General features: G+C 32.4%; 1 protein-coding gene across 2 annotated transcripts; it reads left to right on the forward strand.

Moving 5' to 3' along the window:
* Nucleotides 1-578: 578 nt before the first annotated feature.
* LOC107455007 (putative monocarboxylate transporter 5) lies at nt 579-15,973 on the forward strand. Of its 2 annotated transcripts, none has more exons than XM_043043400.3 (5): nt 579-707; nt 2,164-2,400; nt 4,774-4,917; nt 8,772-9,884; nt 14,276-15,973. In XM_043043400.3, exons 2-5 carry the CDS (start codon nt 2,205-2,207, stop codon nt 14,419-14,421), a joined length of 1,599 nt encoding a protein of 532 aa, XP_042899334.2. In that variant the 5' UTR covers nt 579-707; nt 2,164-2,204; the 3' UTR covers nt 14,422-15,973. The 2 variants fall into 2 exon arrangements, with proteins under 2 accessions (XP_042899334.2, XP_042899336.2); XM_043043402.3 differs by lacking the exon at nt 579-707 and adding an exon at nt 732-870.
* Nucleotides 15,974-17,815: the final 1,842 nt, after the last annotated feature.

Here is a 17,815-nt window from a genome sequence, read left to right on the forward strand (position 1 = left end):
ATATTTTTACTTATTGTGTTCTATTTTATTTATTCGTTGTTAATTTTTTGTAAAATTTTTTGAGTGCTTCTCACACTATTGTATTGATATATTTTGCTTTGGCTATGTTGATGCAATATTAGAAAGCACTCTTTTTTTGCGGATATAATCGTGTGAGCTGATAAAAAGATCATATATTTTATTTTCCGGATTTTTTAAAAAAATTTTCCCCCTTTTTTTTGCTATTTTTGATTTTATTATTATTTTTCTTTTTTCTCCTTTTTTCATTGTTCTGTAATTTTTTCCTTGTTTTCTGTACATTTTGAACTTAGAATAAATAAAACTCATTGTCTTTCTTAATTTTGTTCGTGTCTTTTTGTTTCTATTTATTATGCTATATATATATATATATATACAAACACACACACAATAGTACACGATACTACGATACTGTTCAAGAATTTATAATTGTAAGAAAAATTAAGAACAAATGAGTAAAGTGGCTAAAAATGTAGAAGTAAAATGACTTTTTTTTTACAGGTGATGTTACAAAAGACGACTTTAATTGTGCAAAGCATTAACTGTATCTATCAAGTCGTAAATAATATAAGCCGAGTCGTCGTTTTTCAAAACAGTTCTGACATTTGTTAAGAAAGACACTAAATTCAGTAAGGAAGCTTTGAATTAATATACTATACGGCTTAAGCCATGAGGGGATTGCAATTAAAGTAAGTAATATTTTTTTATGTGAATTGGTTTGCAAATTCTACAAATATTTTTAAAATCGTTTTAAAAATCTACAACAGGTGAGTTCTGTAGCGTTCACAATCTAAATAGTTATATACCGCTGCCGAAATGAAAAAGTTCAACACGTTTAAAGAATGAAAAACGGTAGCATCCCATTTTTTTTTCATTTTATGTAAATATTAGGAGATGATCCTCTTCTTTTACTGCCGCTTACAAATCTCTGCCATGCTTTTCAATCATTAAACACATTTATAAATTAAAAATTATTGATCTCAAAAAATTTTATTCTTTGAGCTATGATTTTATTCCACACATTTTGTTTCCAGTTTTGCTGGAATAAAATTCTTATAATTGGGTTTTAATTGCAATTTTAATTTTCGCTTTCTCACTCTGGTTGAACGTAGAAGTAACGATGCGCATGCGCACTTCTGAAAACAAAAAAGAACTGAATTTTAATAGTCAGTCGAATATTAGAATTTCATGTAGCTGTTGAGCTTTAAATTGAAATGTAAACACTTTCTTTTCTTTTATTAAATACTTTAAATATTCTTAGATTTGACTGTTGAATTAGAATTGTTTGATGACTTTTGATAGAATTTTTAGCATTACTTTGATCACTTCTTAATAAAATTTCTAGAATTAGATTTTATAGATGAACCACCGTTAGCACTAGTGAGAAAAGTGGTTTTTAAAAAATCAAAATTTGATGAAACTTGAAGGTATTTCAACTACTCAACATTAACTTTTTTTTTCTCTGGCAACCAAAGAAGCTAATTGTTTGAATATATTTCTTCTTTTAAGTTATTGTATTAAAATAATTTTTAATGTATGATTTTTAATGTTTTCTTTTGAGTTATTATATTAAAATAATTTTCAATGTTTTCTTTTGAGTTATTGTATTAAAATAATTTTTAATGTATGACTTTTAATGTTTTCTTTTGAGTTATTATATTAAAATAATTTTTAATGTTTTCTTTTGAGTTATTATATTAAAATAATTTTTAATGTTTTCTTTTGAGTTATTATATTAAAATAATTTTTAATGTTTTCTTTTGAGTTATTATATTAAAATAATTTTCAATGTATGATTTTTAATGTTTTCTTTTGAGTTATTATATTAAAATAATTTTTAATGTTTTCTTTTGAGTTATTATATTAAAATAATTTTTAATGTATGATTTTTAATGTTTTCTTTTGAGTTATTATATTAAAATAATTTTTAATGTATGATTTTTAATGTTTTCTTTTGAGTTATTATATTAAAATAATTTTTAATGTTTTCTTTTGAGTTATTATTTTAAAATAATTTTTAATAATTTCCATTCAGTGAACATGGAATAAATTTCCTTTTGTAAAAGGGTTGTTTTTTTAAGATAATTTTATTTCAACCTGGTATAATAACTTACTTTTTATCCTATTTTCTTACATTTTTTACAGAAAAATGGGCTACACCTATTCTTGAAAGAAGCTCAACTTGAATGATGAAGAAGTATGGGCTAGATAGCAGGCAAAGCTGGTTGGTAGTGCTCGCCAGCTGCGTGGTCAAGTTCATGACATACGGTCCGACAGAGATAGCAGGAATGTTGATGGTCTACACCATGCACTCTTTCAACACCACACGAGAAGCGGCATCTTTACCTTACACACTGGTCTACGTCATTAGAAACGGTGCAGGTAATATTAAATACATGGTATCCTACAATTACTGCCCTTAACATTTACCATTTAATATAAATTTTCAGATTCCTTATAAAAATGAAGACAAAAAAATTATACATATACCTTGCTTATATATTGTGTGGTAAGGTCGCAAATTAACATATAACTAAGGAAAAAATAGAAGCATTATCGTGATCTAACGAACTACTGCAGATGAAAGTAAGTGCATATGACATCAAAGCCTGTTTGATAACTTGTTGAAGTTTACAAGTGTTTCTAATAGTCATCTTTCAGCTCATCTCTATTTCTACCTGCAAAAAAGCCGGTTTTGATGCTAATTACTAGCTTTCCTCAATATAGGCCTGACAGATTTCGATAGTGTTGTAACGTCAAGATAACAAAAAAAAAAAAGAAAAAAGAAGAAGAAAAAAAAAACACAATGAAAAAGTAAAAAGAAAAAAAAATTTAAAAAAAGAAAAAAATATTATTAAGCACTTCTTACAAATAATTAAAAACCATGTACTTGCAGCTGATGCGCAGTTGTTAATACTTAAATAAATCTTAAAAGCTGAAATTTTCCCTGAAGTTTTCTTTTTTACTAATTCTATTATTATTGTTGTTTAAGCGTATTACAATAAATATAAATTATTAAGAAATGGAAAAGGAATTGATCAATAACCCTAAATTTGCTTAGGCTTTTGCGATAAATTATTGAAAGGCTATTTACAATTAGCTTTTAGTATTTTAGGATTGCTGCAAACTGAATGAGATAAATCAGGCTAACTGAGAACCAAATGAGAAAATTGATTATATAAGCACTTTACTTGTTTAAAAAATTATATAGACGAAAAATATTGACAAGTCACTAGCTATAAGAATAGATGCTCATTTTTAAAACTCGCCAAACGTCAATGAGGAAAACAAAACAGACGTTAAAAGAAACTAATTGTTGCTCTCGAAATTGTAGAGCCATAATCTCCATGATCCCTTTTAGCCAATAACTGTATTTCTAAGAGTTATTTTCTTAGCAATTTAATATTTTTCTCATAAAGGTGGAATTTCATTAAACTTGGTTTATTGTGTTTTTTTAGAAATAATATTTATGAATAAACATGTTGTAATGAATCATGCTTAATAAAAATTCATAACATCATTGTAATAATTAACTTGAATTTTCAATTTTTAAAAATGATAAAAATATTTTATTGTTATCGAAAAAAAAAACCTGTTTTGAAATATTTTCGAAAATATTAATTGGCAAGGATTACGCAGCCGTTTTGTTTCGTAATTCATTGAATTTATAAATTCTTATTTTCGGTACCAAATTAAAATTGTGAATTTTAAATACAAACGTAAGGGTGTGTCTTGCTTAAGAAAATGTTTTTCAAACATTACAATAATTACAGGGTGTTTCATAATGACCACCCTTAATGTGCATCGTTAAAATCCTTGTCAAAAAAATCGCTCAAATCGGAGTTTGCATTCATAAAGCTTAATAATATAGAAAATCATAATGAATATTACCAATAAAAAAATAAAAACAATATCAAATTCTGAGAAATCACTATTGAGGGAAATTTGCGCACCTCTTTGATTGCTTACTTTAACGGGGATATGTTTTTAATTATCGTCTTTGAACATTGTTTGAATAAAGCTGTATCCTTGATGATGAGCTAGGAGCTTGATGATGTCTATTGCATAAGAGTACAAAGACTAAAATGGGCAGGACATTAAATTAGAATCAGACCGAAACTGTAATAAAATATTTTTATCCAAACCTATGGGAACAAGACGAAGAGGAAGACCATGCCTAAGGTGAATCGACGGTGTTGAGAAGGACATCAACACTTTGAAAATCAAAAACTGGAGGACGGTCGTGAAATAGAGAAACAGTTGAAGGAAACTAATACAGAGGGCCAGGGCCCACCCAGGGTTGTAATGCCAGTTAAGGAAAAGAAGATTAAACAAACAGTGATCATTCACGTAACCAGCTGTGTCAAAGTTCATAGTAGCGTTCCGCAGAACCCAGGTTGAAGATCTCTATTCTATGGTAAGTATTTATTCTCTTGATTATCCCTCTGAATGCGTCGGTCAAATATCAAGTGAAATTAGTACTACTTCACTTAGTACTCGCTTTACTTCGCCTTAGTACTTCGCTTAGTTAATTTCAGTACTAAACTCAAAAGGCTAAATAACGTGGCGTCAAAACCGCAGCTGGAAGTCAGTTTTTATCACTGTTATAGAATCTTTAATAAGAGAATTGACAAAAACTGTTAGAATAAGTACAGCATACAATACAAAAAAGTAAAAGATGTAGCTTTGATAATTTTGGTTTCCATTTGGAATCATGTTTGATTAAATTATTATTATTTTTTTTTTTACATTTAGGACCCATTATTGCCTACATAGGCAACATTATAGGCCTTCGATCGACAACCCTCATTGGCTGTGTTTTATCTTCTATAGCAATCGGTGCTTGTTTCTTTGCTGAAAATGTTATAATAGTGACTATACTATGGGGAATAGTTTTCGGTAAGTACTGAATTCGTTTCTGTTCTGATTATTGGTTTTATGTTTGAGTCATATAAAGCAATCGTATAAAAAGGTTGCTGAAAAAGTGCTCCTGAAAAAGTGCTCTTGAGTGCTTAATAACACTTCATAATAATTCTTATAATTTAAATAATATAATTGAATTAACACTAGAAAGACTGAAACTTAGTAATATACCTATATTGCCCAAAAGCAGTCAAAATGGCTGGATTGTGAAAAAATAACTAATGTGTAAAGAAATCTGCTTAAAATTAATTTTTAATATTATTTGCAGTTATATAACAAGTTATTAGTAGGTATTAACAATAAAATAAAATTATATGTTGTGCAAAAAGTCTCAAAATTCTAAGAAATTGTGTCATTATATAGATCATTGTTTTTCGAATTGAAATTCAAAAGCAGTCAAAATGGGCAATCTATTGTTAATAACATATAATAGACCACTCGGCTGTCATAGTGAAAAACTGGAATTCTCAGTGGCAGTTGATGCTCACACAGCTTCAGCTTAAGTAGGAAGTAAAGGCGGCCTGTGCACAGTGCTGACTACACTGCCCTTATGAAATGGTGGCTCCGTGACCCCTGTCCCACACTGAGCTGATGAATGCTTTATTTTTTTAATAACATAATTCATATTTAAGAAAATAATAATATCAGTTTAAAAAAAACTGCGTTTCTCAAGTGGTCTAAAAAGGAATGCGTCTATCAATTCTAAAGAAGTACTATAGGAAAATTTTCGCTAGTGTACGAAAGTCACGTGCCTTATGTTCTTAAGTGCCTTTCTCCTTTCTTAAATGAACTTAAATTTAAGATAAGGAACTTTTCTGTCAGATGGAGCACAAAACCCATTAATTAATTTCTGTTTCTACAAGAGGTCAAAACAAAATATTACCCCACTATAGTGGGAAAAGCCGGGTAAGCATGTTAACCCCAGGTCTTACCCAACTTGTGGGGGCAAGACCGGATATGACAATGAATCTGACAGCTACCAGGTCAAACAGCTTAGTTCCAAGAATCCTTCGAATCTTAAATAACCGGTCTTACCGTACTTTCTCTATATACATCATTCTTGAAAAGTCATAGATATGTTACTTTTTCTACAGATGATTTATTTTCCCCTAGAAAAGGTCAAATCACCCTATTTTACCCCACTAACCAAGTCAAAATTTCTGATGGTTTTCCATTGATGAACTAACATAATCTTGATGGTAACCATCAATAATTTCATCATGAACAATTATGTTTTTTGTTGGTAACCAACATAGGTAACCATCATCTCAATGTAGGAATTCGAACTGATTTATGATGGGTCCAACATAAGAATAGCAACTTGTTTTGATGGTTTTTTCATGTTGATCCATCACGAATTTCCATCATGGTACCTTAGAAATTAAATGTTGGAACGATCATGAACAACCACCATCCCAATGTAGGAATTTGGATTGATTTATGATGGACCAACATAAAAAAAAACAAATTATTTTGATGGTATATTTCTGAGAACCAACAAGAATTCCCATTAAACCATCATGGAAATGTATAGTTGGAACCATTTATGAACCATGACGGATTGTTGGTTCTTGAGATTTAAACTTCTCTTGATAGTAAACCATCATAGTATTAAAGTAGCATTTTCCATCAAGGAATGATGGAAGTTCGTTGGCATATCCAAAACCATGAACATGTAAAGGAAAATGTTGGATGATGGTGACCCTCAAATGATGTTGGGCCATCATGAATAGCATTGAAACTTACATAAACCATCAACATTTTTTAATGGGACCATCTAGAATTTTGACTTGGGTAGGTAGGTGAGACCAGGCACATACGTTAACTTTGTAGAAAATTCTGAAATACTAGAATTTCTGAGCAAATGTAGCAGACATTTCTATTTCATGTAACAATTTAAGAAAATTAGGTATGCAATTTACATGTGATGTAGTCAAGGCCGTACTCAAGGGGGGAGAGGAGTAGCAATTGTTCTGGGACTACCCCAGGGGCAAGAAACTACCTGAGAACTCAACCGAAATTTCTTATAAAAAATAAAGTGGTTATTAATTATTTTTTTAAAGAAAATTGTGGAGAAATTCTTTATATCTATGTATCTACAATTTTGTGTAAAGAGGTTTTGAAAATGAAAAATATGAGAAGAGTGCTTTTTGTTTGAGAAAGGAGGGAGCAATGAAGTTTGTTCTGGAGTCAGTAGTTACTTTCTTACTCCGTTGCACTACAACTTTCGCGTGCCTAGCAGAGACAGACATGAGAAGGTGCAAGCTCAGTTAAGACCAGGCCTGAGATGATAAGGTTACCTGAGAGCAAAGGGTATCGAAACGAAATAGAAAAAAGTTACTACAAGACAAAATCCTTATTGTTTTTTAGGATAAGAATCTTTAGTATTTAGAATCTTTAGTATAAACGTATCACAAGTTGGATTAAAAATAATTTGTAAGACTGTAATGACTTATGAATAATGCTGCAATGACCTATAAAATAAGTACGACTTAAATGTATGTTACAGTGAATGGCAGAAATGGGTGGTTGTTAACTTCCGCCGGTGAATGTTGACAATCACATAGTAGCTTTGGTAATTGTTCGAAGTATATACTAGGTCTAGTTAAGTGCCTATGCCTCCTCCCCTAAGTGTCCTGCCCCGAAATACCCCATGCTAATTTTTTTTAAGTTTCAGCGTCACTGCCCGATGTACATTTGCCCGGTACTCCGTACACCGATGTTTCTCCTAATCTATCCTTAGCAAACATTAAAATATCGAATAAATGTAATAATATCAACTAATAAATTAATATCAAATCGGATATAAAAATATTTCGGACATTCACCAAAGCGACTATGTAATTGTTTTTTTTATAACCGTCGTTGAACAGCCGACCCAATTTTTATGGGAGCATGACTACTAATGTTCAAATGCGTAGCCTTGTCATTTTGAACCCAATTCAGAAGACAAGGGAACTCCTGGATCGAGTATTGGGAGAAATTTGTATTCGTGGAGGACTTTTTGATGGAACTAACTAGTATTTGCGTTAACATGGAGAGGAAGACCATGAGAACCTCTCACGGTTAGCTTGACGGCAAGGGGACTCCAATCTATGATCCGTCTACCACTGAAGATATTTCACATCAGCAATGTGGTTGCTGCAAGACGGATGAGAAATTAGTATCGACTAGCCATCGCAGGGATTCGAACCTGGTTCACCTCATTGGAAGGCGAACGATCTATCCCCAGAGCCATCGCGGCTCAGTATGTAATTGTTTTATTTTATTTTTTTATAACCGTCGTTGAACAGCCGACCCAACTTTGGGTTTACGACTACTAATGTTCAACTCCGTAGCCTTGTAATTTTGAAAAAATCCAGAAGACAAGGAAACTCCAGGATCAGTACCCCCAGAGGTATGATTTGTTATGGGAACATGGAGGACTTTGAGACTAGACAGAATTTACGTGCATCAGTCACCGTTTACTACACGGGGAGTCTTCGACCGGCAGGGATCGAACCCACGACCTCTTGGACATGGGCCCAGTGCCCTACCAACCAGGAGTATGTAATTAACTTTCACCGGTGAAAGTCGACATTCTCTTGATTTTGATCATGCACGGAAACATATATACAAATAGCTGATTCAGCCTAGGTCCACACTGTTATTTCTCCACCTTGTTTTATGTAATTTTCGACTTCTACTTGTTTTCTTTAACAGATTTTTGACATTTTTAACAAAACAAATACTAAGAGTTGTTATCATAGAACAATATTATTCCGTAATATGTTATATGTATTCTGAATAATGTTATTAAAATTAAATATGTACTCTTATTTTTTCCGCAGGATTTGGTTTCGCTTTCGAAGGTCTTCTTCTAAATTCAATTACCATGGAGCACTTTGAAATGAATTTCTCAAAAGCATTGGGAGTAACAAATGCTGGAGCTGTTCTTGGGATCTGCTACTTTTCTCCATACGTTGATTTTTTAGTGAACAGTTTCGGTCTTTCGGGTGCCTTCTTGCTCCTGGCTGGAGCAACCTTGCACTCTATTCCAGCCGCACTTTTCATGCTACTAAATAAACCAAATGAACAAACAAAACACTATGCGAACAACATTGCGAACGTATCCAAGGAATACGATAAAATAACTGAAAATACTAACGATCAGAAAGGAACTAAAGACAATGCAGACATTTTAAATTGCGCCACTTCGCATCAAAGTTGTTTTGGTAACCAACAAAATGGTTCGATTAAGGACATTTATTCGGAAAGGAATGGTGGCGACACAGAACAGCGGGTCAAAACAATTGCCTATAGAGTTTACAATTCGGAAGCATTTGAAACAAATTGGAATAATCCAAATCAATGGATTGATGTTCCACTTTACTGTAAAAATGGCGCACTGAAATTTGACACTAAACCGGATTCATTTGGTCATTTTGAAACCCAGTTGCCTACAGACAATCAGCCGCAGAAACTCGAGACAAACCAAATGATGAAAACTCTTTTTTGTCATCCAATCTTTTGGCTGATTTTGATATGCAATGGAATGCATTATTTCACTCTTCCGGCGTTTTTCACTCTTCTCATAGATTATGCTATAGACATCGGTATGGACCCAGCTAATTCACAATACATTGTGATGTACTCACAGATGGCTGAATTCGTTGGCTGCCTTGTGCTTGGCTGGTTGGCGGATTTGAAGCTGGTATCCAGCCACGTGTTTGCCATTACATTATTTTTGTGCCAATGTGGGGCTTTATTACTCATGCCTTTGGCTCATAATATCGTTTTTCTGGCCCTGGTAGTTCTTGTCTTTCAATGGACACAGACAGGGTTGTCGTTGATCTACCCTTCTGTGGTTTCTGATTCTTTAGAAAAGGAAATTCAGCCATCAGCGATGGCTTCAATGTTCATCTTAGCTGCACCTTTAGATTTGGCCATTTCTCCATTAATAGGTAAGTTGCTTTTTTTTTAATCACAATACTTTTTCTTTATTTACTAATACAATGCCCTTCTCTTAATTCAAGTCCCTTAAGGATTCTGTAAGCATAGAAAATCGTTGGGGCCTTAACCATGTGGGTAGCGCAGGAATCAACATGACCAACCTTCATCTATCAAAAGGTACCTCAAGATAGGATCCAGTTAACACGTCGTACTTGTGAATTGATGCTTAATAATCGTAGTGATAGTTACGTCCTAATACTCTACCAGAATTTTATCTAGGATAGAATTCGATTAACGGATCCCACTACTTGCTGTACTTGAGTAAGACCCGGAGAGCTGTATTAAGTTCACCGAGTTTGAGCATTTGTTATGAGAGTTGTATTAAGTTCGCAGTAGTGTGTGTGGTCTCTCCTGTATTGCTATTAGCAGTCGTGTGTGTGCAAGATCTCGTTGTGAGTAAATAAGATTGAGAAGCAACAGAGCGAGGAGGTCAATGATGCAGTTACAAATAGCAACATAACTGTATCATCCCTCGAAGTAGGCGTGTCTTAATGAGAAGTGGGCGTTACTTTCGAGGAAGGTGAGCTAATATCTCGCCGGTGTTTCCAATGTGGGGAAAATAGAAATCGACAATGTCAACATTCATCAATCAAAAGGTATCTCAAGAAAGAATAGAATTTACACGTCTTATTTACTTGTGAATTGATGTTTAATAATTGTACCGATTTTATTTTTGAAGTTATACTTCTTATGCGACTTCCAGCAAGGTTGCGTTAAACGTATAACGCTACATTTTTATTGGCCGGGAAATCACGTGGCAGGATCCAGTTTTCCCTCATTCATTTCTATATTGTTTTGGTTCTCACTAGCATAAAAATAATAAAAGTCATAAAACTTTTGTTTTTCTGTAAATATTTTTTTGATACACATATAATTTAATAGGCTAGTATTTTTTGTTTTCAAATTTAGTGGACAACAATTGTAAAAAATGAGTGAAAACAATCCCACGGACAAAGCGACAGATTTAAGGTTATGTCAAGGTACGTCTCTTGCGAATATCAATTGATTATTAGGTTTTCTCCTCTGAAATTACATTATGACGCATTCACATACATTATTAATACAAATACATTTTCCATGGCGAGACGATGAGGCTCCCACAAGCTCTTCCACTGGTTCAAGAGGTCCAAAGGAAAAATGCACAATATTACCGTGATTACAGAGCAGGGAAGCGAGCGGAGCAGGGAAAGGAGTCGTTGAATAGAACTATAGTGATCCTTCTACGACTGCCGATTCTTCTACAATTAACGTCGCTGGATGCGAAGTTTAACTTCTTCCGCGCGGGGGGACTCCACGCACTTTTTTTCTTCACACTATTAATTTGATTTAACTATTTATTTTAGACAATTTATTTTTCGTACGCTGCAACCACATCAATGTGATCTGGGCTACATGGGACATATAAGTCGCGCTTTAAAATTTAGATTAAAGAAACACGATAGATGTGATTGCGATCAATCATTTATTGCCGTACGCCATTCAAACTTTAGGTATAAATTTAATTTTTATGAAGTCCAAATTCTTTCCACTTCTGTTACATCAACTCATCTTGAATCCCTGTAATCCGGTTTCATTCATATGGATGCCAATTCCTTTGTTAACTACAGATTTCCCAAAGCGCGTAGAAATGCATCGACCACTGCGGTTTTTCTAGTTTTTCTCTCTTTTATTTATTTTTCATTCTCCCTTAGCTACTCTACATTTTTTGTTTCACTCTCGGCTACCGTGTTTTTTTCTAATTTAGTTTCTTAATTTATATTTGTCTTCCATTTTTTTTTCATTTGCATTTTCCCATTTCTTTTTTCAAATCTTTTTTGTTTTCCTTATTCACGTTTACACATTAAGTTTCTTTAGTTTTTAAGCAAACAAGATATTATATTATCAAGTTCATTGTTCTACCTTAGGTTCATTAAATTATTCAATTAAACTAGTCTACAACCTTTAGAAGGATATTATTGATCGTAAGCAAAGCACGATTGTCAAAAATTACTACAATCAAGTAAAGTTCTCCGGTATTTATCACTTTTGGGGGTCTTCAAAAGCTGTTACCGCAGTATTTATATTAAATACCAATAATACTATATTCCTTACCTATCAAAGTTGCACATATTACCAAAATAGCAGTAATATCTACTTTAAAAATTAATTAAACATCAATAGCGTCTAAATAGTATCGCGATTTTTTATGGATCATAAAAAAATTTTCTCTATTAATTTTTCTCTTCATCGCTCAAATAATTTATTGTATTGCAATTACGAAGGTTGCTATTTATATTTCTGGCCTTGGCAACAGTAAGTGTTGCTAGGCGACCGCAGATGATTTTAATCGAAAGTTTGATATTTTTAAACATAAATTCAGCAGACGATTTACCATTATAGCTTCATTTGTGTTGTTGACAGTAAATTGAAAAGTTCTTCTCTTTCAAAAAATGGAATTGAATCGTGGACATTTTCGTGCCATTATTTTTCATAACTTTCGACGTGGATTGTCAAGACAAGAGTGCTTCGATGAACTTAATTCTTTGTTCAGCGATAAAGCGCCATCCTACAGCACTGTAAAAAATTGGTATAACGAATTTAATCGTGGTCGATGTACGACCCAGGACGAATCCCGTGCAGGTCGTCCAAAATCCGTTGTTGTGCCAGAAAAGATCAATGCTGTGCGTGAACTGATAAAGCGAGATCGTCATAAGACATACCGTGAGATAGAGGCGTCTTTGGACATTAGTATGACTAGCATCAATAAAATATTGCATGAACATTTGAGCGTAAAAAGAATTTGTTCGCGTTGGATCCCGCATAATCTGACAAACGCTCAAAAAAAGGCTCGTGTCGATTGGTGCAAGGAAATGTTGGAAAAATGCGTTCAAGGTACATCAAAGGCTGTGTATAACATCTACACAGGTGACGAATCATGGATCTATGCATATGAGCCGGAAACAAAACAGCAATCAACTGCATGGGTCCTCCAAGACGAGGCAAAACCAACAAAAGTTGTTCGAGGAAGAAGCACATCGAAACAAATGATTGCCTGTTTCTTCGGCATTAACGGTCATGTGGCAACAGTGGCGTTAGAGCAACGCAGGATGGTCAATTCTGAATGGTACACGACCATTTGTTTGACAGAAGTCATCGGAGAAATTCGAAAAAAGCAGAAGAACAAGCGAATCATTCTTCATCATGACAATGCGAGCTCTCACACATCGACTCAAACAGAGGCATTTCTGATGGAGCGAAAGATCGAACTGATGGGTCATCCGCCGTACAGCCCTGATTTGGCACCCAATGACTTCTTCTTATTCCCACACATCAAAAATAAATTACGTGGACAACGATTTTCGACCCCCGAAGAAGCGGTTGATGCATTCAAAACGCATGTTTTGGAGTTACCTCAATCGGACTGGAAAAAGTGCTTTGAAAATTGGTTCAAACGCATGCAAAAGTGTGTTGATCATCATGGAGAATATTTTAAAAAACAATAAAACCAATTTCGATCCTACATGTTTGTTTTTTCATTATTAGGCCAGAAATATAAACAGCAACCCTCGTACCATTGATTTTGAATTATTTATTTTGCAGAAACATGCTTCAAAGGTATAACTTATAAACAAACTAATCAGTTGGCCTCAAATAACTAATTTGTCACGTAGTCCACCAATGTCATTCAACTTGATCCTGTGCTCATGTGACATATCGAATAAAAGTATTTAGATAACCATGTTAATAAATAGACAAAAAATAGACAACAATGTTAATAATTTTATTTAAGTTATTAAAAATTTATTTTATATCCTTCACTGAACAAACGACCAATTTTGGGTTTACGATTACTATTAATGATCAACTCCGCAGCCTTGTAATTTTTGAACCAATCCAGAAGACAAGGAAACTCCTAAATCAGTACCCCCAGAGGTATTGATTTGTTATGGGAACATGGTGGACTTTGTGACTCGACATATTTAACGTGCATCAGTCACCATTTACTACACGGAGAGTCTTCGGACGGCGGGGATCGAACCCACGAACTCTTGGACACGGGTACAATGCCCTACCAACCAGGCTTGTTCATAAGTCCTTCCTGAACAAACTAATTTAGATTTTTAAATTATTTAGTTTTTTAAATTATTTAGATTTTTAAATTATTTAGATTTTTAAATTATTTAGATTTTTAAATTATTTAAATTTTGAAATCATTACTAATTTAGATTTTCTAAAAAGAATAACTGTGTAATTTCATAAAAAATATACTTTTCATAAAAAAATATATTATGGCTTCTAAAAATTGGTTCTGGAAGCTGAAAATTTTGTATATTGCTATTACAATTTTCTTTTTTTTCTCCAGGTTTCTTTCGAGATGAGAGAGGTTCTTATACTGGTGTCTACCTGACTCTTTCTTTGGCTGCGTTTATTGGAAGTTTAAGTCAATTGTGTGTTTTAAAATGCGTCAGTCGTAGAAAACTATCAAATAAAAAAATTTATCAAGGATAGCCTGATTGGGGAAAAATATATTCTGAGGTATCATTTAGCCAAAAATGGCAATTTTTTGGCAGCAATCATGCTTATGTCAAGGTGTGTTTAGGAAATGGCGTCAATTTGCAAAAAAGACATAAACTTAAAGACACAGCGAAACATAACAAAACATTATAAAACATAACCAAAACATAACATAACAGCATAATTAAGACATAAAGGCATAACGAGATGTATAATAAGCTTTTCGGATTGCCATAAATAAAGCAACATCTTGCCTTTGGGGTGACCAATTTGGCGATAATTCAAAAAAAAAAATGACTGCCTTATTACGATAACTTGTTACCCATTGATCAAATGCTTTTTCTTTCTGGATTGACTCCGTTAAACGTCACATATCAAATCATGGATTGCAAAAACTGTCTCCATTGATGTTTGTCTTCGCATTGGTTTTCATATTCTGCCCATGTACGTGTTTCAAGACCTCAAAAAATACTTCATATTTACATTAAAATCACCATCAAGCCAGTAATTATATGTTAATAATAAAAAGAATATAAAATTACTTCAAATTATTATTATGTGAATACACTAAAAATGCCTGCTAGTGAAAATAAAAAAATACTAAAAAAATGATCAAACAGTAGCGGTCGTCATAGCAATACAGACGCATGCGCACTGTTTACTATTACTCTTGAACACAGTTGAAAAGTGTGATGACGTCCAAATAAAGTGAGCACGCCATCAAGCCCAAAGCAAGACCCCTTTTGCCAATGGGTAAAAATAAACTAAAATAAAAATAAATTAATAAATAAAGGAGAAATGTTCGAACCATGCGTCAGTTGATTCACACTAACTTTTCATATAATTCCTATAGATAACTATCTTAGAGGGCTACGACCAGATCCGGATTATACCTTTCGTAGGCCCTAGGCACAGCCGTTTTTGGGCCCTCCCCTACTTTCAAAATATACGCTAAAATTTTCTTGCATATTTTTTTTTTACATTTTTATTAATATGGATTTTAATTTGAATACGACATTTTGCGTAGTTTGGAATTCGACAGCATAATACAAGATTTCGTTGAATCCAAAAATCGCTAAAAAGCAATATATTCGATCATAAGATTCTGTAAAATAATTTATTACCGAAAAATATTATATTTTTATTTGTATCTTCATAATTTTGTGCAAAATACACTTGTTGTTTTTAAAGCTAAATTACTTTTGTCAAAAAAAATTTTTCTCCCAATTTTTTCGTAGGCCCCTGAATTTCGTATGCCTTAGGCACGTGCCTAGTGTGCCTATAGGTTAATCCGGCCCTGGCTACGACATATGGGGTGGCATTCTCTGATTGGTGGTTAAAAGCCAAAAAATTCCGAAAAATCTACATTTCCTCTTAGACTTAACGTAAGGTCATTGACAAGGTATTTTTTTTCTGGCGAACTCTCAAAATTATAGAATTATTTTTGTTCTTGTATTTAAAATTCATCTTAATTATTCAAAGTATTTATTACATGCGAAAATATTGTTTGTAAATAACAATTTATTTTGTTAAATAATTTGAAAAATCACAATAGCTCTACTTTGCACTTTTATCAAGTTATTTTTACTAATATATTCCACATAAACAACTATTTAATAAGTGAATAGTTTAATTAATCGTTTTCTGCTGAAAATTGTTTAAAAAAATTATGAAATCTTTGAATAATTAAAATGCTACATAATATAAAATTCTTATTCTATTATTGAAAAATGAATCTGAATCTTAATGCGTGATGTTTTTCACTGTATATTTTTTATTATTGAAATTATAAGAAACGAATATAAATAAATAAATAAAATATTATTACTATTTGTTTTCTCTTTATTTAAACTTAATTTCCCGAATTGAACTACGTAAATATTTTTTAAGGCAGTAAGTATTCAATACATTCAACAATATGCTAATTTTTCAATAAGTTGTCTCATTTTTGAGAAAATGACTACAGTCCCGTGCCAATTTATTCGATGCACTCTAAGATTCTATGTAAAATATTAATTATCAGGTCATACTATGCAACTTTATTGTTTTTATGCGACTGAAACCGGTTTGCACTGGTTTACGTTCGTGTATCAATTGGTTAAATTAGACGATATATAATGTAAATTAGGCTATTTGACAACTTAGACGATATATTATATAAATGTAGAATATTTATTATATCAGGTATTATATTAGTATATTATAATAATTAGACCCAATTATTAGACACATTGTAGTGTTTTAATAATGACATGTTTTGCAAGAGTTTATAGGCAATTCTTTTATATTTAAACATACATGTAATGGGTTTTTATTCAGGAGATTTTTTACATATACTTCCTATTTGAATTTATTTCGAACGTATTGCATTACAATGTTAACCAATTCATACACGAACGCAAACCAGTGCAAACCGGTTTCAGCCGCGAAAAAACAATAAAGCTGAATAGTATCACCTGATATAACTCATTTTTCGTTCATTTTAAAACCCTAGTTCTCAATTTTTTTCGTTTGTTTATTTTGTTATTTTTTAATTTTCTCTATTTTTTTTTATACGAGAGAGTGGTCGAAATATGCTTTGGTAATAAATTTTGCTTGCATCATTACAGAATGTATTCTCCCCAACCACAGAGCTCCAATTGAAATTTAAGCACTTAAATTATTTGGAAAGTGGTCAAAAATTGCAAATGGCGGCATATTTCATTCGATATTATGAATTATGCTTGTTAAGATCAAAATAAATTCTTTCTAGATATAATGTGGGACTATGAAATTTACTTATAGTAGCTAGGAAATGATTGAAACTAAAAATGTCATTCAGTACAGACGTCCAGTTAAAATATAAGCACTCTAGCATATCAGTCAGCTGTTAGAAGGAAAATCATCGGTAATCCTTATTGTAAAAGTGAGGAAACAATTTAAACTCTTATTTCGGCCAGGCACAGAGATGTAATTATTATGTGAGTACTCTAGTTAGTCTGAAAGTGATGGACATTTTGAATGATAATATATTCTCCTTGACAGACATATCGCATTAATTTGAGCTGGTAGCGTTCAGGAAGTCTTGTTGCTTCAGCACAGTTTGGATTGCTCTAGCTTGCCAGAAATTGGTCGAAATTTCGAGTGGGGAATTTCATCGACAAGAACACGAGAGCGAGTTAATTTTAGTAAAATTATGTTTACTAAAATAGAACATGTATTTTTATTAATACAGTTTTTTTTTATTTAACTGTCAATAAATGTGCTTAAAAATAAAAGAAAACTTGTACGTATCTGAGAAAATTTATCAATAATTATTGTTTCAAGCAAAATGTGCTTCGCTTTAATGCCAAGAAAATGGTATTAGCATTAGTTTAATCATAAATATATATTTAACTCAAAATCTCAA

The sequence above is a fragment of the Parasteatoda tepidariorum genome, chromosome 9, assembly GCF_982258835.1.
Source record: "Parasteatoda tepidariorum strain Cologne lab strain chromosome 9, Ptep-v5.0, whole genome shotgun sequence".
In the NCBI taxonomy this organism is placed as follows: Eukaryota; Metazoa; Arthropoda; class Arachnida; order Araneae; family Theridiidae; genus Parasteatoda; species Parasteatoda tepidariorum.

Excerpts from the sequence above, each read along its gene's own strand:
- LOC107455007 (XM_043043400.3), top strand. The coding sequence starts at position 2,205 with ATGATGAAGAAGTATGGGCTAGATAGCAGGCAAAGCTGGTTGGTAGTG. Across the intron at positions 2,401-4,773 it reads CGTCATTAGAAACGGTGCAG|GACCCATTATTGCCTACATA; the intron begins GTAATATTAAAT and ends TTTTACATTTAG. Across the intron at positions 9,885-14,275 it reads GGCCATTTCTCCATTAATAG|GTTTCTTTCGAGATGAGAGA; the intron begins GTAAGTTGCTTT and ends TTTTTTCTCCAG.